The sequence below is a fragment of the Amblyomma americanum genome, chromosome 2 (genome assembly GCF_052857255.1).
Source record: "Amblyomma americanum isolate KBUSLIRL-KWMA chromosome 2, ASM5285725v1, whole genome shotgun sequence".
NCBI classification, from domain to species: domain Eukaryota; kingdom Metazoa; phylum Arthropoda; class Arachnida; order Ixodida; family Ixodidae; genus Amblyomma; species Amblyomma americanum.
This window is the reverse complement of record NC_135498.1, coordinates 64,197,306-64,220,367: the sequence shown is the minus strand read 5'-3', so window position 1 is coordinate 64,220,367 and position 23,062 is coordinate 64,197,306. Positions and strand designations below refer to the sequence as shown.

At 45.0% G+C, this 23,062-nt stretch overlaps 1 protein-coding gene and 1 pseudogene across 1 annotated transcript in view; both read left to right on the top strand.

Moving 5' to 3' along the window:
- LOC144121330 (GMP synthase [glutamine-hydrolyzing]-like) overlaps positions 1–22,559 on the top strand; it is a 37,261-nt gene extending 14,702 nt beyond the window's left edge. The window contains 7 exon segments of the mRNA XM_077654497.1: positions 5,224–5,412; positions 10,492–10,771; positions 12,133–12,248; positions 12,640–12,765; positions 14,889–15,007; positions 16,241–16,544; positions 21,461–22,559. Coding sequence (XP_077510623.1) covers positions 5,224–5,412; positions 10,492–10,771; positions 12,133–12,248; positions 12,640–12,765; positions 14,889–15,007; positions 16,241–16,544; positions 21,461–21,562 — 1,236 coding nt within the window. The 3' untranslated portion in view covers positions 21,563–22,559.
- Positions 1,042–3,578, top strand: LOC144121332 (uncharacterized; annotated as a pseudogene).
- Positions 22,560–23,062: the final 503 nt, after the last annotated feature.

The window sequence follows — 23,062 nt, the reverse complement described above, 5'->3', positions numbered from 1 at the left end:
CGGGCATGGATCCATGACAGAGTCCACGCAGTGCGGAAGGTGTGGCTCGAACCATGGTTCGGAAGTGTGCAGACACAAGAAAGCGACGTGTCACAAGTGCGGCATGAAGGGTCACCTGGCAAGGATGTGCTCCAGCGGTCGCACTAACCGCTCAGGCACCTTTGCGGTGAAGGAGCTAGACGGCAGTGACGGAAGTAGCGAGGATATTCTCTACGCTTTGGAGGCTCACAACAACAGTAGGAACTTGTCCGCACGGCCATTTGAAAGGGATTTCATCTGGGAAGGCCGGAACCTGCGCATGCTGGTAGATACAGGGTCCACTATCAGCGTCATTCCAAGAAGGGTATTCGATAATAACCGCGAATGGTGGCCGCCACTGGAGAAGACTTCACTGCGCCTGACGTGCTTCCTGGGGCCGCTGCCGGTTCTTGGCCGAGTAGCCATGAAAGTCGAATGCAGTAACACGCAAGTGGACAGCTCGCTGGTTGTAGTGGATTGCAACGGGCCTCTTTTGTGCGGCCAGAACACCATACAGGCCTTCCGTAAGGCTGGCCTGGCACTACTGGAAGAATGCGCGTCGCAGAACATACATGTAGTACACAGTGACGCCACGACGGCGAAACTTTTGACGGAATTTCCAGAAGTTTTCGAGCAGAGTTTGGGTTGCTGTAAGGGACCACCCGTGAAACTACACAAAAAAGATGCCGCTCTACCACGCTTCCTCAAGGCTCGACCGGTGCCATACGCGCTTCGGGAAAAGGTGTCTGCAGAAATCGACCGCCAAGTACAGGAAGGAGTGCTTTCACCAGTGAGAGTTTCTGAGTGGGCTACGCCCGTCGTGCCCGTAGTGAAGCGAAACGGGGATATTAGGCTGTGTGGAGACTTCAAGTTAACCGTGAATCTGGCGACACACCTGGAACAGTATCCGTTGCCAAAAATTGAGGACATCTTCGCATCTCTGTACGGCGGAGAGGTGTTCACTACTTTGGATTTACGACACGCGTACAATCAACTTCCACTGGACGACGAAGCACACGAAAAATGGCCGTGTTGAACACACACAAAGGGTTGTTTGCATACAACCGCCTCGCTTTCGGCATCGCATCTGCTCCAGCTTTGCTTCCAGCGCCGCCTCGAATCCGTTCTGCAAGGTCTTCCTCGTGTCAAGGTGTACTTGGACGACATCATTATTGCTGAAAAGGAGAACGACGATTCAACTCTCCGGCAAGTCTTCGAGCGACTGCGCGACAACGGACTCAAGTTGAACCTTGGCAAATGCAGGTTCCGCGAGAAGCAAGTTACGTTTTTGGGCCACAAGATCGACGCAACTGGCTTGCACCCCCCTCAGAATATGGAAGCCATCACCGCCGCACCAAGACCAGAGACGGTGAGCCAGCTAAAATCCTTTTTGGGTTTGATCACATATTACGCAAAGTTTTTGCCGAATCTTGCAACCACGTTGGCTCCACTCTATAGGCTGTTGGCGAAAGGAGCATGGTGGCAATGGGCAGCCGAGCACGAAAAATCATTTCAGGCAGCCAAGCGCGCTATGGGGGAAGCGGAACTTCTCGTCCACTACGACCCCAAAAAGCCGTCGCGGCTTGAATGCGACGCTTCACCAGTGGGGGTCGGCGCGGTGCTGTCACACCGAATCGGGAACAAGGACCACCCCATATTGTTCCGTTCGAGAGCTCTGACGCCGGCTGAGCGGAATTATTCGCAACTGGAAAAAGAAGCGTTGGCCTTGGTGTTCGGCGTTACCAAGTTTCGAGATTACTTGTTGGCAAATCATTTCACTCTCGTGACGGATCACAAGCCACTGACCGGGCTGTTTCACCGGGAACGGCCAATTCCGCACATGGCCGCGGGAAGAATCCAGCGCTGGGCCCTGTTGCTGTCGGCTTACCATTATGATCTCGAGTACCGCCCAGGACACCTAAATGCTAACGCAGACGCGCTCAGTCGCCTACCCTTGCCGGGCTTGGGTGAACGAGAAGGGCAAGAATCAATGGAATACGTGCTTTATACACAGGGCCTAAATTCCATGGCCCTTTCCGCTCGGCAACTAGCGGACCTAAGCCGCTCGGACGATAAGCTTCAGCGGATCAGGGGGTGGATCTCACGCGGCTGGCCACGGCACTTATCGGCAGCACAGCAACACCTGATGCCGTACTTTTCTCGCCGTAACGAGCTCGCCGCCAGCCACGACCTGGTATACTGGGGCCATCGAGTAGTGTTGCCGGAGGCGGCGCAGCGATGCATGCTAAAGGAACTGCACAACAGTCACCCCGGTATTACAGCCATGAAGCGCACAGCTCGAGCGCTATTTTGGTATCCTGGACTAGATAGGGACATCGAATTGTTAGTTCAAAGTTGCCCTCAATGTGTTCAATGCTGGCCCATGCCAGCTGCTGAGGTTCCGTCTCCATGGCCAGCGAGCAACAAACCATGGTACAGGTTGCATGTGGATTTTGCAGGCCCCATCAATGGCTACCAAATTTTCGTTTTGGTTGACGCCGAGACAAAGTGGATGGAGGCCATACCTTTAAAGACCGCCACAGCAGAGACCACCATTCAAGTACTTGAGGGTATTTTCGCACGGTTTGGCCTACCATACTGCTTGGTATCTGATAACGGACCACAGTTCACAAGTGCCACCATGTCTAGTTTCTTGCAGGAAAGCCATGTGAAACACGTCCGAACAGCCCCATACCATCCTCAGTCAAATGGGTTGGCGGAGCGGGCCGTGCGGACGGTAAAAGAAGGGCTTCGAAAAAATTCAGCAGGGACATTGCAAGAACGACTAATCAAGTTTTTATTCCGTTATAGAACGACACCTTTGGAGCGAGGGAAATCGCCAGCGGAACTGCTGTTTGGTTTCAGTCCCAGAACCAGGCTGACGACTTCACTCACGGACATCAAGGTCACAGAAAATGATTCCGGTGAACCTGTGCCAGCAGTGACAAAATCACCAACACGTTATCAACCAGGAAAGCCTGTATGGTCGCGCCAGTTTCGGTCTGCTCGGAAATGGATGCCTGCGACTGTGGTGTCCACGACGGGAGCGCGCATGGTTACTCTAGAAACACCGGAGGGATCACAGCGCCGCCACGTGGACCAACTCAGGCCTCGGCTCGACGTGGGGTCGTCCCCTAGCAAGCCGAGCCCAGTCCGGACCCCTGACGAAGCTCAAAGTAGCTCTGAGGAGGCAGAAGATCATCAAGGTACGGAGACACGGGAAGTCCGCTCTCAAGCTGAAGACCAACCACCACGTCGCTCGACACGCCCACGGAAGCCACCGGATCGTCTCACTTACTCCAGCTTAGGGGGAAGGGATGTAGTATTATCAAGTACGCGTGATAAGTTATCAAGCACGCAGGCTGATGTATAGCTTGAGCCAAGACTGTGTCACACGTGCCGCGTATCATGCCAGTCATGTGGCATGTGACCTTTCCGGTCTTTATAAGCCAGCAACACCCGGCAATAAACGTTCATTGTTCTGCCACTACCCACCGGCTACGTTCAGTTACTTCAGATACGATGAACAGTTGTAACACCTCCTTGAAAGCGCAGTTTAGAATTATGGGAATGTATTGTACATTCACTAACAACGTAACTTGAAATGATGGAATGATGACCAAAACTACGTGTGGCTCTGTACAGCTGTGAGACCATGCAAAGCAACTTGTGCAAAACATAATATAAAATCCTTGCAAAAATAGAAGGTGCTCAGGAACAGACTGTACAAATGGTGCAGTAAGGCGCAACAGAAACACACCCATTTGTTCACCTGATGCCTGTCCTGCGTATTGAGGCACACTTGTTTACATGGCATTGTGATATTCTTGTGGCTCTATAGCACAAATGGAAATTTTTTGTTGCCACATTTGCTTTTTCTGGTTAGCTTCTCTGTGTACATCTGTGTCAGATTTGTGTTTGCAGCTTGTACAGCTGTGTGCTACTCGTGCCCCTGTGCAGTTGGCTTTTTCTGAACACTCTTATGCCACTCTCATGATTGCTGTTCTTTTGTGGAGGCTTGCTTCAATGTCTTAGTTGCTCATGCAGTCACATTGGTTCAAGTGTTTTCACATCGGCTCTGTTGCACTTGAAATGCATGTGTGCACTCGGCTTTGAAATGCATGTGTGCACTCGGCCTACAAGGGCCCATTTTCTGGCTATAGGAACAAGCAGCTGAAGGCTGCATCGTGTGGGTACCGTGTTGGACTTAGACAAGAGACACTGCAAGGACGACAACAGACGAAGTGCGAACTTTCAACTGGCACTGTCATACTATGTAGAGCTGAAAGTTTGCGCTTCGTCTGCCGTCGTCCTTGCAGTGTCTCTTGTCTAAGTCCAGCGCGGTTCCCACACAATGAACCACCAACTAGCTCCTGTAATCAATCGCTCCCTTGAAGGCTGTAGTTGATTGTGGCCCAGGCAAAAACCAGTCCTGACAATTCTACGTTAATGTTGGTCGTGCATTGCTTCTAACAGGATGCTTCGTTTGTTGAATAATGACCACTAGTAGCTAGTAAGCTGCTGCATGCTTCATGGTCTTATCAGGACGTTATGCATCTGCATTTAGGATCCCATGATCTAGATTGTGCATACGGTGCATTTGCACATCTTATTGTGGTCTTTAATTGACTGACACTGTCAAACTAGTGCGGTATGCAAAGATGCCGCACCACTAGAATGCATGAGCACTGATAAATGAGTTCGCTTTACTGGTCTCGGGTGTGACAGTTGACATGCATCCAAGTGCAGTGAAGATGGGAAATGGCCATTGTTGTACGGAGGCTTCAGCAGTATGTATATGCATTGTCACACATTGAATTTTCTTGCAGTTATTCTTGTGACTGATATATCTTGTTTCCATCTGATGCCATACAGAAAAATGATGGCAGTGTTGTATGCTTGAAAGAATAGTGTATAAGCAGCTCACCAGGCTGAGCGCAAATAAAGTATGCCGAAGAAAAACATGTGGAAATGCACGACATTGCCTCTATTGCCTCTTTGCTCATTCAGGCTAATAAATTTTGCAATCTATTGCTGCCTTAATTCCTTCGAGATGGATGCTCATGAAAAGGGCACTCGAAAGGGTGATAACACTCATGACAGGTTATCTTTTTAAGAGTGCTGCTCAAGAAATCAATCAGTATGCCAAAGTGTTGATGGCCGCTTGAATGACGCACCGTCGGTGTCCTTTGCATGTTGTGGCAGGTGGAGCAGTCCCTGAAGCACCTGGGCCTGCGGCTGCGGGTGGTGGACGCGTCGCACCAGTTCTACAATGGCACCACCACGGTGCCCATTGACCCCAAGGACCCCCAGCGCAAGCGCACCACCAAGATGCTCTGCCAGACAGCGCATCCCGAGGAGAAGCGCAAGATCATCGGGGACACCTTCATGCGGGTGCGTTGCATGATTGGCTGGAATGGGCCAGCATTATGGAGTGCGAAGGAATGGGTGTAGGAGTTCCACGTTATGAGTGGGCACAAAGTTGGCCATATTTGGTGTTAGCCTGCTTTTCATGAGCCACAACAGTCTGTGTTCTGTCATTCATTTGGCAAGACACTCATTAGTTCATGCCCACAAATAAGTCTTATTGTTGGGAAAAACAGCTGCTCTGGTCAGGGGCTTGTCTGTTGTTAGAGCACTGGCTCACGAGCACACTAAGCGAGTTTAAATGGCACCAGTTTATAATGAGAAGGCTATGTTAAGAGTTAGCAAAGTTGTTTTTGGATTAGTCGATGCAGCACGCGAAGTTTTGAAAGCGCAGAAAAAAATCCTGCTGCGACTGCGCAGGTGGGCTGTTTACTGAAAAAGTTCCCGAATGAACCTAGTTGTGAGTAGCACTTCTGCCTTTCAGTTCTATTGTCCCGTGTCTTTTTTTATTTTTTATTTATTTATTGATACTGCGATCTTTTACAAGACCTTCGCAGGGGTGGGCACACAATACATAAATTCTGGAAACAACAAAAACGACCTCAGGAACAAGCAAACAATCAAGAACAATTGATCAACAATTTAAGATCAAGAAACAATGAAACAAAGAAATGTAGCGGTACGACATTATAAAAAAAGTTAAAGGTGGCTTTCAAACCTTTTCAGTGAAGTTTGGGTTACTGCATCATTAGTTAGATTATTCCAGTCTGTAATCGTTCTGGGGAAAAAAGAGTACTTAAAGGTGTTATTTCGTGCGTTTAGTGGTGTTACTGTAAAATCATGGCGTTGTCTTGTGTTGTACCCTGAGGAGAACGATATAATATTGGGTGTGTCAATATTGTACTGACCTTTGATTAACTGAAATAAAAATTTTAGACGACAGATGCGATTTCTATGAGAGACTGGAAGCAAACCACTTTGATTAAGAAGTGCAGTGATAGATGTGCGGTTATATGAATTGTAAATAAACCGTGCTGCTTTCTTTCGGACTCTGTCTAATTTAGCAATGTTAGATTTAGTGAAAGGATCCCAGATTATGACGGCATATTCTAACATAGGGCGAATAATAGTGTTATACGAAAGTGAACGTACACTGGGGGGGCCGAGCTTCAGAGCACGTCGGAGGAAAAATAGTTTGCGTAGGGCATTAGCTGTAACGTTGTCAATGTGCTCTGTCCAGGAGAGGTTATTGCAGATCCGCAGACCTAGGTATTTGTAAGTATTCACTTGAGAGAGAACTTTGTTTTTAGCAGTATAGTTAAACAAAAGAGGCTTCTTTTTCTGGGTTATACGCATGAACACTGTTTTATCATAATTAACGCACATTTGCCATTGGTCACACCATGTTATTATCTTAGTGAAATCGTTATTTAACCGTACTTGGTCCTCAGTAGTAGTAATCTTTTCATATAACACACAATCGTCAGCATATAATCTAACAGAAACTGAGATGTTATCGACAATGTCATTAATAAAAATCAAGAAGAGGAGTGGCCCAAGAACAGATCCTTGGGGAACGCCGGAATCAACAGGAACTGGAGGGGAAGGGGAATTATTTACTACTACAAACTGACGACGGTTTCTTAAGTAGGCTGTAATCCATGCAAGTAATTTGTCATTTTTTAGTACATTACCTAATTTGCGAAGAAGTTTGTTATGCGAAACTTTATCAAATGCTTTTTTAAAGTCCATAAATATAGCGTCAGTCTGCTTTCCTTCATTTATTGCCTGCGCAAAATCATGTATAGTTTGTACTAGCTGAGTGGCAGTGGAAAATCCTCGTCTGAAGCCATGCTGTGCATTAGTTAGAAAATTGTTTTGTTCAAGAAAATCTGCTATATGTTTATGAATGATGTGTTCCAAGACCTTGCATGCTGTAGATGTTAACGATATCGGACGGTAATTCTGAATAGATGCTTTGTCTCCAGTTTTGTGAATTGGTTTGATTCTTGCCGTTCTCCAGTCATCCGGTAATGATCCTTCATTTAGTGATTTGTTAAATAAGATGCATAAGTACTTGGCACACCATTCTGCATAACGCTTCAGGAATGCGTTGGGAATGTCATCTGGTCCGGGAGATTTTTTTACATCAAGCTTCAATAATAAATTGAGAACACCTGCCTCGGAAATCACAACATCAGGAATTGAAGGCAAATTCACGGAATAGCAGGGAAGAGAGCTGACATCCTGCGTAAACACCGATTTGAAGTAGTCATTGAAAGCCGTGGACACCAAAGCATCATCACGCTCACATATTCCATTTACTTTGAAAGTATCATGAGATCGTGAAGCTGGAGTTATCTGCCTCCAGAATTTCTCAGGGCATGTTTTAATGAAGGTAGGTAGCTGAGTAGAAAAGTACTTTTCCTTGTCATGGGCAATCAGCTGTTTGAGTTTTTCTGTTTGTTCATCAATGATCGTTTGGGAATAGTTTCCTGCTTTTAACCTTTTTTTTATTCTTTTTAGCTTTCGTTGTGAGCGTAATGTCTCTCGTGTTATCCAAGGGTTACATTTTGGGGACTTTTTTGCAATTTTTGGAACGAAGCGTTCAATACACTGAAAGACAACACTTTTGAAAAATAGCCATAAGTCATTCACATTTCCATTAAAATTCATAAAGCGGTCATAATGAAAGTCGAGCATATCAAGAATAGATTCATCATGTGCACGAGAAAAATTAGGAAAGAAACCGACAGTATTTCGGCGATCAAAGTTTGCATTTATCAATGTCAGTACAACAGCTTTGTGATCAGAAATACCGGTCGTTACATAGCATTCGACATTTTCTTTGACAGTACCATTTACAAAAAATAGATCAAGAATTGAATATGAACCATTGTGGACTCTAGTAGGATCTTTAACTACCTGAAGCAGGTCAAAGGCAATAGAAATATCAAGCATAGTTTGCTCAATGATGTTATTAGAATGCGAAAAGGCAGTCCAGTCTATGTTTGGTAAATTAAAATCGCCAGTCAACATTAGCCTATCATTCTGTTTTATATGGCGCTCAATATATTTTTTTAGATTCACTAGGAGTGCTACAGAGGAATTGGGTGGCCTGTACACGGCTCCTAAAACGTAACGAACATTGTTTTTGTAAAATTTACAAAAGATGCCTTCTACATCGTCAATATCTGGCATTCTAAAGACTTGCAGTGAAGATTTGAACAGTATGGCCACTCCACCGCCCCTTCCATCTCGGTCTTTGCGAAAAACTTTGTAGTTTTGTGGTACGAATTCGCTGTCAAAAATATTTTTTCCCAACCAGGTTTCAGTGAGTGCAGCGATTTCTACATCATACGTCAACAGCAGGCCCTCAAGTTGCGTAGCTTTGCAGACAATACTTCGACAGTTGACGTTTATCAGTGTGAACCTTTTGTTCATAATATGCGTCTGTCATTCCCTCTTTTTAGATATACGATAGGGCTCATTCTTCACTTCGTCCCATCCGAACATAGCACCGTCGATAACCAGCTTATCAAATATCAGTTTGGCTTTAGCGCCGTTAGCCTTCTCCACTGCACAGCTTTGCCACAGCTTTTTTCTAATTTCACGAACTCGGCTGGAAAAGTCTTCAGCCACAGAGAATTTGGTTCCTTTCAGCCCCGAACAAGCCTGTAACACCGAAAGTTTTTCTCTGTAGTCCTGAAACTTCATAATTACGGGGCGGCTTTGATCTTTCTTCTTTTTTCCCAGCCTGTGACACCTCTCTATGCTATTGATTTCAACTTTCAATTTTTCTTCAAAGAGTTCTTTCCGGATCGCATTCTGAAGACTGGTAGGAGTTTCTTCGTCACCCTCCTCCAAACCATAAACAATCAAGTTATTTCTCCTACTCCTGTTTTCTAAATCATCAATTTTTTTTAGCATGTATGAATTATCTTGCTCAAGTTGAGCTACCGTTTCTTTTAGATCACTGACCACTTTGCTTATAGATGCCAGACAGGATAGTTTGTCTTCCAGGTTGGTAATGCGAACAGATAAACCTCCGATTTTATCCTCCAGCGTAGTCTGTTTTTCCAGCAACTGGTTAATAGAGGCAGTCATATTGGTTTGGCCTGAAACAAGCTGAAGCAACAAATCCTCCTGTGTTGGACCGGGGTTAGATTCAATGTCACCGCATGACAATAGATCTTCTGTGAATGACCGGACATCAGATAAAAAGTACGCAATGCATAGTGGGCAAGGCAGCAGCAATAGGCAGCGGTTATCGCTGCGGAAGCATTTAGTAGGCATATAAGAACAAACCTGAAGAATGAAGCAAAAATGGCTCCTGAACATCGTTTCCGATGCGCTGCTGCCGAGCCCACTGAAGATGAACGCAGATGCAGGGCTCCTTTTAAAGGCTTGGTGAACCACGTGCTCTGCCGTCCCAGACGTCGGGGCATGCGCAGAAATCCTGGCTGCCGGTTCGATGATTCTGTGCTTTCAGTATTCATTTATGTTAGGATGTGTTCATGTAAAGGCTGATAGTAATGAGATGAAGCATGGGCAACTGGTGACATTTTGAGGGGAAATATTTGATTAAAGTTTTGGTTTGGGCTATAGTTGGTTCGTGTTAAACTTTTAGAAACAGCGCAAAAAAATGAGGATGACCGAAAGGCACATTTACAGACAAGACAAATGCTGGTCTTGTCTGCAAAATGTGCCTTTCTGTCATCCTCGTTTTTTTTCATGCTATTTTTACAAGTTGAATATTTGATCTTAGGCATAAAATAGGCAAAAAATTCAGACATATGAAGGTGGCAGACTAAGCGCACTTCCAACTAACCTGGGGTCACTCCCTCCCGCCCGGGTCTTCGCCATTTGGAACATCTGGCGAAGGCCAACTTGGGCGACCTATTTGAACTCGGCCACCCGCCATAGCTCGGATCATGGTTCTCAGCGCCCTTTGCACTCAGCCAATCTTCAGTTTTCTTGATATCTGTGTATCATTTTGTACCTACCACTTCTTCCACGTAATTAACAGGTTGATACTTGAGAGATTGCTGCTGTTTTCGCATGTTGTGGATGGCTGACTGTCGGCCTACTGGCGTGTCCATTCAGGTGGCCAACGAGGTCATTACCGAGCTGCAGCTCAACCCAGACGATGTGTTCCTGGGGCAGGGCACTCTGAGGCCTGACTTGATTGAGAGTGCCTCACACCTGGCCAGTGGGCAGGCGGATGCCATCAAGACGCACCACAATGACACCGACCTGGTGCGGCAGCTGCGGGCGCGTGGTCGTGTGGTTGAGCCCCTCAAGGACTTCCACAAGGACGAGGTGCGCGCCCTGGGACGGGACCTGGGTCTTGCTGCCGAACTCGTCCAGAGGCACCCCTTCCCTGGTGAGTCTTCTGGGTTGGGAGGGTACAATGGCCATCATAAGGGTTGTACAGATCCCAAGATGTTTTGTGTTTTCTTGTGAATTTTTTTGTGTTTTCTTGTGCATGGGTATTTTTGATGAGGATAATTTTAGTAAATCTACCAGTTTTCCTATTGATGGTACCATGAAAAGGCGCAGCTGACCATCAATAATTCGGAATTGTAGAGGACTGAAAATTTGTTTGAATTGTGCAGAGTTCGAGTGAAAAGGGGCCCTTTAATCCACTTTATATAAATAGGACTGAAGCCTCATTGCAAATAAACTGGTGGTTCGAAATAAGGAAGCTGAAGTTAATCAGAGTCTATTAAGAGTCCATTTTGTATGTGGGAAGTTACATTCAGACAAGCCTGTATTTAAGCAAGATTTTTTAGTTCTATTTTTTATGTAAAGGCTTTTATAGAGTGGGCTGTCATTATAATACGGGAGTAATTACTCATTGGCATCCACTCAAGCGTAGCCATACGGCTACAAAGGAAAGCTATACAGCTTTCTCAGAAACTTAGTAGTTAAAGAAAAATTCGTCCTGGTCCGGATTTCGACCTTAGGACCACCGCTTCACCGGAGCAGTCTCTCTACCAACTGAGCTAATCGGGACAGCAAGCTTATTGTAGGGCGAGAGCGAATTGATCAATAACTCGAAGTGGGTACAGTGTTGGTCAAATGTTTAGGGGAATCCCCCAAGGTGGAGTAAATTTGGAATAAGGGAGTAACTACTCATTGGCATCCATCCGAGCGCAGCCAGACGGCTACGAAGGAAAGCTATAGATCTTTTTCAGAAACTTCGTAGTTAAAGAACAATTTGTCCTTGTCCGGAGTTCAAACCTGGGACCACTCCACCTTGGGGTATTCCACTGAAACATTTGACCATGACTTGGCTGTCATTAGTTTGAACTTGCCTTTTTGAGCAGCTGATTTGTTCAAACTGATACTTTTGACACATCAACAACAAGTATGCTAAAAAGCCTCCCCTTAATTTGAGCTATGTGTAATTAAAATACTTTCGCTGTCCCTTTTAAGCTTGAATTATTAAGATTTGACTATATCGCAATATTTCTATTATATGTTGTGTCAAGTCCGTGTAAGTTGTTTTGCCATTACTGATTAGCAGCAGTGCTGATTTTTCATATTTTCATGATCCTGAGTACGCTTTCTTTGGCATTTATGATCATCAGAAACCTCGGTGTAAGAAAGTGAGGAATTTGAGAAAGCTAGGGGGTTAAAAACTTCTGTTTTACCTGTTAAGAAGTATTGCTTTCCTACATTTCAGTGTTTATTGTTAGCTTTGAACACGTGCTTATGGGTGGTTGTCTGTTGTGGTTTCAGGCCCCGGACTTGCCGTGAGGGTACTATGTGGTGACGAACCTTACATGGAGAAGGACTTTTCGGAAACTAGTGTATTAGTCAAGATCATCATAGACTACTCCAGCTCACTAAAGAAGGTGGGCTCTTGATTTTACTTGAATGCATTAAGCGTCCACTTTTTTGTGTCTGCCTGTTGCCCAGAACATGCATTATTTAGTGAAACTGGATGCAAGTATGAACCTAGTTCTCATTCTTAGAGAATAGGTTTTTGGAAGCATATTTTATACCAGTATCCTTGCATTATGCCTGTTTGACTATTGTTGAGGCTGTCACACATTTTGGGTATTTGAGCATTGGTTGTGTAGATGTGCCTGAGAGGAGCTTGGTTTGCACACTGTCTTTGCAATAATTATTTTGAAAATTGTGCACGGTGGTAGCTGTTGTCTACATTTAAGGAAGGCGACTTCTTGTCTTTCATGCAAAAAAAAACTGCTCGCTTCTAAGTGTCAGCACCATCTCGTTTTGTAGAAGCACTCCCTCATCAACCGGGTCCAGAACGGTGCAACGGAGGAAGAGTGTGAATTCCTCAGCCGCGTCTCACAGCAGTACAAGCTCACGTCCACCCTACTGCCCATCAAGAGTGTCGGTGTCCAGGTACGTGTGGCTGTCGTGCCACTTTTAGGCGCCATTCTGGTTTGTATTGGTACTTGTTAGTTGTTGTTAGTTGTAACACTGTTCATCTGTGCTTGTATTTTGCTATACGTTTGATGTTATTATTCATCTGGGCACTTAAAAACTTTGTCGTGCCTTATGCAGTGGGATAAGCTCTATTAATAATAATAATAATAATAATTATGAACACGGTCGATACACATTTCAGGACGACGCGAATTCATATAATTCCCTGGAGTGTATTTTGTAGAATATGAAGAATATTGGATATTCCAAACTCTCTCTTGCGTCACTATGGATGATTTGAACACGTGAGCGATGGCCGTACCCTTGAGCACTAAGCGCTGCCTGTACACCTCTGGCGCCACTATTGTTAGTCGTGCAGTGCGCACCGCGAGCTGTGAGCGGCAGCGGACACATCGTTGACGTTGCCCTCGCCATTCATGCTTTACACACCACAAGTAGTGCTGTGGTCGTGTGGCCTTACATAACTCCTGTTGGCCGTGAATAGGTCTGTGTGAATTCATTTCCCATGCTTCTGCATACGGATTTTGTTTTGGATGATATGAAGTTTCAGATGCGAATTTTTTCATGGCCTCTGAGGTAAGTATCATCGAGATTCTACTGTAATCAAAATAACAGTAATAAATTAATGATGATGAAGGAGGAGCGAGCAGAACAGGAAATTGGACTATTGCTCACTGCTTCTTCCACAAAATGCTGGCGCTGTCGGCTGGATCCCTAGACTGAATATGTTAACAGGTCCAGTTTAAAGTGCCGGCGCAAGGCAAACAGCTGGAGTGTACATGTTATGCCACAATGAAAATGACTCCTAATGGAGGCCATGCATGAGATAGTTTCCTAAAGCAAGCAGGGTATGGAAATTCATAATGGAAAGTTCAGTATTTTTCAGCAGTAACTTTATATATTACAATACCTACAGCACCCATAGTTGGACGTTATAATAATGTCCCCCCTCCCAGTAATATTGGGAGGGGGGAATTGTACATGTGAGTTTTCGGACAGTCATCAGGTAGAAGGTATGGAGATTTACTGAGTGATGTATGCGGCAGAAAACCAAAACAAAGCAGGACAACCACGTCGGTAAGAAATTTGCCATCAGGAGCACAAAATAAAACTCAGTTATGAAAACAAAACAGTTATGAACAAAAAATTCTACTAGGCAGAGAAAAAAAGATGCAGGTGGTACAGTAACAGTGCTTTTTATTCTGCTTAACAAATATCAGTGTAAACATAAAAAAGCCAATTAATTTGTTCAAGAATGAAAATTACATGGAGTTCTCCTCAGTATCCTTTGAGGGAGGATGTGGCTTTTGAAATTGTGAAAAATGGCTGAAAGGTAATTCGTCTTTTAATCATTGTATCCACTCGTATGCCTCGTTTTGTGTGCTGTCCCGAAGTTTCATTGGTGGAGTCTTCTGGGAAGTACTCTTAATGGATTGTTTCATGCACTGTGGGGGCACTGCATATCTGGGAAATGCTCGAAAAATCGTTTTTCTCCATTGCAATTTTCTGACTAGATACCCACCTTGTGTAGCAGATTTCTTCACGATTGTTTCGTCTATTTTGATCCTCTTTGTTTTGTTGCACTCTCAGAACTTCGCTTTATATGATGACATTCTTGTTTTTTCATTTTGATGAACTGTACATTTTTCGTTTGACATCTTTCTTTAGTTCAGACATGTATTCCAACTGCTTTGTAAAAAAAGAAAAAAAGTGTAATCGAAAAAAATCTAAGAATGTCATCACGTGTAGCAAACATTCAGAAACGCAATGAATGTTGAGCCAGTCTTCCACCATGTTTTGTCTAGTCTGTACATGTTTCACACGGTGTAGGAGAGAAAATATTGGTGCAATTAAATGCATTACTAACATGTAGAAGTTTTATCAAAATCCGCCAAAAAATAAAATTGCTTTTGAAAGCTGTGTCCCTCCGACGACCCATATGATATGTGCTACGCTGATGCTTGAAGTTAGTTCTGGCTTTTTCAGTGTTCTCTGTGTGGCATGTCTTATGTTAGGTGTGTTTTGCTTCTGGTGGCGTTGTTTGTGAACAAAAAAATTTTCTCTGGTGTTGTTGGTAGGGTGACCGGCGGACATACAGCTACGTGGTGGGCCTCTCGTCAACGGAGGAGCCCACGGACTGGGAGGACATTATGCGCCTGGCCAAGCTCATCCCCAAGATCTGTCACAACATCAACAGGTATGCTACACCATGCTGGGCATAGTGGCATATGGCTTTGTTCTGCTCATCGTGAGCCATTTAATTCGTAGCCAAAAGTCAAAATAGGGGTGTTACTATTGAAATTTCAGTTCTAAATCCATTTTTTTGATAAAAACTGCTGACAGTGGCCTGAAATGGATATGTTTGCTCAAGAAAATTGTTGGCTTAGTGCTGTAGTATACTGAGAATGAAGCTATGGTGCTTGCTATGGAGTCTTATTTATTCCTTATAAATATATCCTTCCTGTTCCTTTTTTATTGAGCAGGTGACATTGTACCTCTTCTGGTGGCTGCTGCTAACCTGTTGCTTTTTCCTTTTTCATTTTATTTGGCCCATTTCTTATTGTCAACATGGTTGATAATTGTAGCAAAATATTAAAAATTGTGAGTGGATAATAATTCCTGCCATGCAATGGACAGATCATTAGAGGCACAAGGAAAAGTATGTGAAGCTTCTTAATTATGGTAACACCACTCAGGTCAAACAAGACGCACGAGAGCAACAGCCAAGTGTCTCTTTCTCCTGCCTTGTTCCTCCCTCACTGTGTAACCCTTACTATGTTTCACCAACAGCTAGTTCAAACTGCTGCCTTAATCAATGCTCATTTTAGCCGCTGTGGAGGCTCATTGGTTACGGTGCTCAGCTGCTGACCCAAAAGGTGTGGGTTCGATCCCGGCCACAACGGTCACATTTTGATGAAGGCGACATGCTAGAGGCCTGTGTACTGTGCAGTGTCTGTGCACGATAAAGAACCCCAGGTGGTTCGAACTTATCGGGAGCTGTCGACTATGGCATTCCTCTTAGCCTGATTTGCTTTGAAATGTTAAACCGTAAGCCATATCAAATGAAGGTTCATTTTATGCGTATTGCTGGTGTTGCTGTCTTGCTTCTTCAACGTGCACGGCACCCTCGTCCAGCAGCATTTGGTTCCCTGTTCGATCCTTCGGCTTGATTGACAGGTGCTTGCAAGGTTGTGTTGTTACCCAACAACTGCTGGTTGACTGTGCTTCACTTGTTTGGTGAGAGGTGCGGAACCGCTGGGAGAAAATGGGAGAGATTCGAGAATCTTTGAGAGCAATATGGAGACTGCAGACACATGGTTGAGCATATTGTGCTGAATAGTTGTACAGCTGCCATGCACACTCCTGCGAGCCTTGCAAGGGTGCTGGCCTTTGCTTTTCTTGATGAGGCATTTCGTTGCTACTTGTGCAGGGTGGTGTACATCTTTGGTGGGCCTGTGGCGTTCCCCGTGCAAGACGTGACGCCCACGTACCTGACCCCGCTGGTGCTGAGCACGCTGCGGCAATGTGACTTTATTGCCCAGCGGGCACTGCGGGCATCGGGCTACACGCCGGCCCTGTCGCAGATGCCTGTCATCCTGTTGCCCCTGCACCTGGACCGGGACGTGGTGAGCCGGCAGCCCTCATGCCAGCACTCAGTGGTGGTGCGCACCTTCATCACCCAGGACTTCATGACGGGCATCCCCGCCACGCCCAACAGACACCTCCCCCTTGATGTGAGTGGGTGCCTTGCAGGGTTTTCTTTTTAAGTATTATTTGTCTGGAAGGTTGGGGCGGGGTGCCGTGTGTATCGAAGTGTGCGCCATAGTAACACCCAACTGAGCATTGCTTCTGAAGTCTTGTTATTTACATATTAGCAGTTTACATCCTTTGCTTTTATGTTTTTACATTTTTCTCTTTCATGCCCGTTTTTACGCTCATTTTGCATTCTTTGTTTTCGCATTTTTTTACATTAGAGAAGCAGAGCTTCTGAGCAAGTTATGACATATAAAAAGTGACATCTTAGTTCTGTGCCGCAAAAGCAGGCATATTTAACCTTGCGTTTGGTGCATGACAACCTTAGTTGCTTTTGCACCGTGAATAGCAGTACAATTCGGGACGCATCTGGAGGCGACACCTGCCCATCCTTGGAGTGGTCAGTGTTGCAGTGAAATGAGCTTGGAGGGGTCTGCACAGTAGACTGTGGTCATGAAATGGTTGGGCTATGACTGAGATGAACTGTAGCAATGATGTCAGATCAATGCAGCTAAGCTTGCTTTGCATAACACCAGGCAACACGCTCTCTACTGAAAAACATTTTCATTCTTTCACCTACACTCGTGATGGGGTTTTAGGACTTGAGGTGTAAATGTTTGGGCTGCCTAGGGTTCTGCCGTATTTATTCGAATCTAGGCGTATAGTTTTTGTAAAAACACGAGATATGAAACTCTTAGGTCAGCTTAAATTCCAGTGTTTTGTCCTTGTACTCTATAAACGCTTGTAAGGGCCGCACCCGTGTATGGGCTGCACCCCATTTTCACCAAGGAAATATTACTGAAAAATAATATCCAAGTAAGGGCTGCACCCAAACTTTTCAAGACTCGCGCAGGAATAGCCTTCGAAATGCATGCGCCTTGGCCTTCGCGATCAGCTCCGGCTGCGAGCAACGGCGCACTTGATCGCGGAGGCAACGCATGCACACAGGAGCTTTCAGGTGCCGCCCACGGATGGCGCCCGAGGTGGCAGCTTATCATCATCATCAACTTTTTCCTCCGTTGCGAGCTCCCACTATCCATATCGGCATCAGTATCACCAGCTCCACTCTTTTGTGGCTGTCAAAGGCATGGGAGTTGTGGTAGCGTGGTAGTTCGCTGTCGTTGTGGCTTTCGTGTGCTGTCGCCGAGTGTTGCAGTTTTAGCACGATAAGGCAAGCACCTTAATAGCTACATGGCTGAGAGTTTGCTGTCGGAACACGGTAAGCGTGCGGCGGGCAGGAAATTAGACGTGGCCGAGAAGTGCGTCCGGCAATGGTGCAACCAAAAGGATGCACTAACAAACACAAGCTGTAAAAAGCGCGCTTTCCGAGGCAAGCCGTGCAAGTTTCCTGAACTGGAAGAAGAGCTGCTCTGCTAAGTGATGGAAGCGCGGAACGACTACACGTTGACAGCGGAAATGCTGCGCCACTTGTTGTAGGATGAGCGTGCACCAGAGCACAGCACCAGCTTGGAGTCGAAATACTCCGCGAGTGACTATTGAACATAGAATAAATGCCACTCATTCCCTGATTGTTGTGTTTTTACTAAAAATTTTTTTTTTCCCGCACATCGCGTGTATGGGCCGCACCCCGAAAATTGGCCCTCAAATCTGGAAAAAAAAGTGCGGCCCTTACACGCGTTTACACGGCATTCGTGATGAACCTTTTGCTTAAGCCGCAGCGAGGAGGGCCTTCACGGCCCCGAAGGAAGGCCGCCACCCCGAAATTGAATCAGCACTGGCAGAGTTCGTGAAATAGCGGAGGCCAGTGGCATTTCCAGTGATCACAGAAGTGCTACAGGCCAAAGTGAGAGAGCTGGCTAGAGAGCGAGGCATTCTACGGGACCTGTGAAATGCATGAGCTAACTCCAGTAGGCAGCATCAGGCGTGTGTCGCTAGGAGTTGTAACTAACTGAAGCGCTGCAGCCTTGGTTGACATATCTCGGAAAGCTTGGTTGCTCGCTCATTCGGAAAGTGCAGCATTTCGAGTGCACTTGGCGGCACAGAAGATTGTGCCCTGTGTGAAAAAGACGGTGATAATGAGGTTAGCGATGATGAAGGCGAGTGAGTGGGAGCAGGTTTGTGGAAATAAATGCCGTTTGCATGCTGTCCCTTCTGTCATTCTCATTTGTTTCTCCTGCCGGCTTACATTCGAGGAAAGCTTTTTTTTTTATTTGGTCTTTCGGGTGCCAGCCTGGAATCGAGGCTGGCCTAGATTCGAATAAACGTGGTAGTAGTTCGCATTGCTGAACTGAAATGTCATTGAACTGAACACAGTTGGGGTAAAACTGAACAGAACACAGCTATGTCTGAATTCACTTGCGCTATGTATATTTGTGTCCCAGTACTAGCGTGCAGTTATACAAGAAGAGCTGCAAGCCCATGTTCATAACTAAGCGTTACGGGCTTCCTGATTTGTCAAGTGGCAACCCATGTTGGGGCAGTAATGCTGCCGGGGTATGCTGCACGTACTGTACACTAATGTAACTCGTTTTCTTCTGAGTTTATTTATTTATTTATCATCATACCCACAGTGCCATTATCTGGCATTACAGTGGGGGGGGATTGAAAAAGAAAAAGTACACAAATACCACTGCGTGTAGGTGGTTAAAAAAAAATAACATTGAGATAGAAAGAACATGAAATTATTATGCATAAAAAATGAAGAAAAAAAAACTGTCACAGCATGGAGGAAAATGAATCATTGGATAGTATAGACACTACATCCTCGGGCAGCTTGTTCTATTCCGAAATTGTTTTTGGGAAAAATGACATATATTAAAAAGGTCAGTCCGGCATCTGTATTCAACTTGAAGTGAATGATCTATCCGTAAAGACACATAACAAGGGTTGACTATATATTTGGTTCTCTCTGTTCCAGTTCTTGAATGAAATATATTATGAAATAATTTTAAACGCAGAACTTTCTTACGTTTTTGAAGTGTGTCCCAACCCAAAGCTTTTTTAGCGCTCGTTACACTGAAATATCACCCATAGTTATTAAAAACAAAATGAACGGCCTAATTCTAAACTCTTTCTAGCTTTTGAACGTCGAGCAAGGATTTCGGTCCCAGACAGTGCAAGCGTACTTAATTATGCTTCTAACATTTGTATTGTATTATACAGCAGTTCTTTTGTCTTTAAAAGGAAAAGTTTTGCGTTACGTCGTAGGAACCCCAAAACAAAGCAGGCTTTGGCTGTAACAAAATCCACAGTTCTTCGGTTTTAGAATGCATCTCATGTTATATTCGGAACCGAGGAACGAATATGACGCGATTATTTTCTTCTCACTGCTCCTCAGGATAGCTACAGCAGCTTTCACCACAAAACTTCCAACCTGCTAGGAGAAGCCAACTTTTCGACGATCTTGGGACCTCGTGGAGCGCGCGAGCAGAAAAGGGGGTGGCTGTGCGAATGGAAAGAAGAAAATGTGGATCGTTGAGGAAGAGAAGACATAGAAAGAGTTGAGTGGAGCAGAGAAATGAAGGAAGGATAAATGGGTACCGGACTGGACAGCACGAAATACAAAGCAGCTGTGGGATAGCATTGGTGGGATCCACTGCTGTATTGGTATCGGAGGCTTTGCTGCGCTTGATGATGTCACGCGTATCTCTGAAGCAATGCACCTCAAGCAAATTTATGTATTCGTTGCTTCTGTATTTTAGTGTGCCATTTCCATTTTTCCCGGAATCCTTGACTTAGTAGGGATACCAGGTTGATAGTGCATTATAATATTATTCAATACTTCTTTTTTTTAAAATTTCATGCGGTCTCATATTCCTCCATCATTTTGTATTTGTGGTCGCATTGTATTAATGTGGCTGAAATGGGAATGAATTCCACATTTGAATTCATACGTGCAGAATGGGGGATATTCAGCAATTAATAACTTCTGAATATCACCACTGGCAAGGACATATAATTGCCAATTACATGTCCTTGCCAGTGTTGGGCATTGCACTCCAGTTGTGAAGTTTGAAGGAGCTGTAAACCCTTTTGTTGGCCCCCTTATGTTATCTTCTTTCCCTGTGTAGCTGCTGGGAGTACAAGATGTTCAATTGACTATTGTCATTGAAGACTGCTTTCCGCCATTCGAATTGTTTGCCCTGTTTTACTGCATACTTTTGTTTTAATAGCAGTTGTCTGTGGGACTGCTCCCAGAAAGCTTGTTCACGACAGCACTGTGGCTACAAAGATATGGACACTACTTTCTGCTCTTTTAAGGCAAAAGCCGTTAATGGCACATGCTCCCGATCGACATCCTTTCCATCTATTACGTCACCATCCGGAAGTCATGACAACGGAAGTGACGTCATACCCTCCGTTTGTCCGTTACGCTCTTCAACTTGATAAGAAAAAAAAAATCTTCGTGCACATTTGGATTCAAACCACCATCCTTCCGTTCCGCAGCCGAGCGTGCTAACGACTGCGCTACTTCCTGCCAAAGCATATGTAGTTTTCTTTTTCTAGGACACTGGAGAGTGTTTGCAGAAAGGCGTTGAATCAGACGGATGCCTCCCAAGCGCCCTCCTGTGTCTCCAGCATTTAAGATTCGCAAACAGTTGTGTACTTAATTAACATCTTAACCACACATCAGCGATACAAGCAGCAACACCGCGCTAAAGGCTTTTGCCTCACCGCACTTTAGGTCAACAAAGTTCCCCCTTGAATTTTTTATTGGAAATGTAGTTTTGAAAATTTTCTGCATCACTAGTGGCATTAACAGGCCTTTATAACTTTTGCAGAGCCCTTAGCTACAGTTAAGTCTGCTTTTTAATTGTTTCACCTTATGTGTGTGTGCTTGTGCATGCGTGCATGTGCACACTCTTGAGCCTTATGTTCCCCAGTCTCCAAAAGGTGTACGTCGCAACTCGCCCACTTATTGTGCTGTTCCGTGCAGGTGATCAAGAAGATGGTGAACGAAATCCAGGGAGTCCCCGGCATCTCTCGGGTCATGTATGACCTCACGCCCAAGCCGCCGGGAACGACAGAGTGGGAGTAGAGAGAGAGACGATGCACGCTTGTGACAGCATTGACTCCATTGTGCTCCACCGCGTCTACAATGGCCCAGGAACCCGACTTAATTTTTTTCGGCAGTTTTTTTTTTGTTCCTACCCCATAGCATTCACACGTCGCTGCAGTGAAATGTCGCCGCGTGACATTGCATGCCGGTCGTTTATTTTTGATCCCGATTTGAACTCCTGCCGTTATTGTTTCCCGTTTTTCACCATATTCTCATAATTGTTGTAGCTCTTCAGAAGCTTTTTTTATTTTTTTAGTTAAACAAGCCACTTTTGTGGTATAGTCAAATATGGGATATTAGAGCGGACCGACCCAGGAGCAAAGTTACGTTAGCCTTGTTTCGAAAACTTCCGATGTGCAGCTAATTTTCAGATATTACTTTTTACTCCTTGCATTCGTTGCCCTCTTGTTTTCTGGAAGAGCTGTGCGTACGTGACGAGAAGTTGAAGTGCTACAAACTCGTACTGTTTTCTACTATGCCGTGCGGGCAGTAAGGCGTCTGGTATGATGTGTATACTGTTGACAGTTTAGTCTGATTTTGTCTGATTCGTGTTGCAAAGTTTTTGCTTGATTTTAATATACGTTAATAGATACTGAAATAAACACTAGCCATTGCTCCTTGTCTTTTACCTTGAAAGCGTGTTGATGCGGAGGGACATTTTCTGCTCCTAAACAAATTGAACCAGGGGGTTGATACAGGCATAATACAGCTCCTCTTTTTTTTTTTTTTTACTGCAACCTCTCTATTATTTTCTAGGAGTGCATTGGGGTCCCAAGAAGGCTGTCTGAAGCCCTGCGTTGCAGTACAAAATTTGTGCACCTAGGAGATACGTCTGCGTTTTTGATGAACTCTTGCGGCACGAGCAGAGAGATTTTGTTGAGTGGGTGATGCGCGACTAGTAATTGAGGTGAACTGTGTCCCTGTGTAGATTGTGGTTAGCTGGAAGACATTAAAAGAAGAAATTTTGGCAACTGTATCGGAAGCCTGTGTTTCTTAGCACTTTGTCACACATTGCTGTCATGCTTTAAATATTGTGCCAGATGTGAATGCCTTTTTCTGTGTATGAGAAACATAGAATTGTAGTGGGTGATCTATTGCACCCCTGATCAATTACTACTGTGGTGGAAAGGAGAAGGTGGCTGAAATGGGCCGCATTTTCCTCTGTGAGGCTATAGCTAGAGGAGTTTCATTCTTGCAACTGTTAGAAATTCTCTTATGCCCCTGTCACATGGCATTCCTCAAAGACCTTTCCAGCAAAGGCAGTTCTTTTCACTAAAGGACCGAAAGCTCAAAGGAGCAGTGGTGCTGCTACACGGTGCAGCCCAAACGTGAAACAGTCGTTGAGGCTTGGCACCTGCTGCTGTGCTTGAGGCGGCTGAAGTAAGTGTGTTAAAATTGAAGTGGGGAAGTCTGTTCATTCGTTGAGCTCAGACAATTTTTTATTCTAATTGCTTCCTTAAAAGAACTGCAATGCTTACG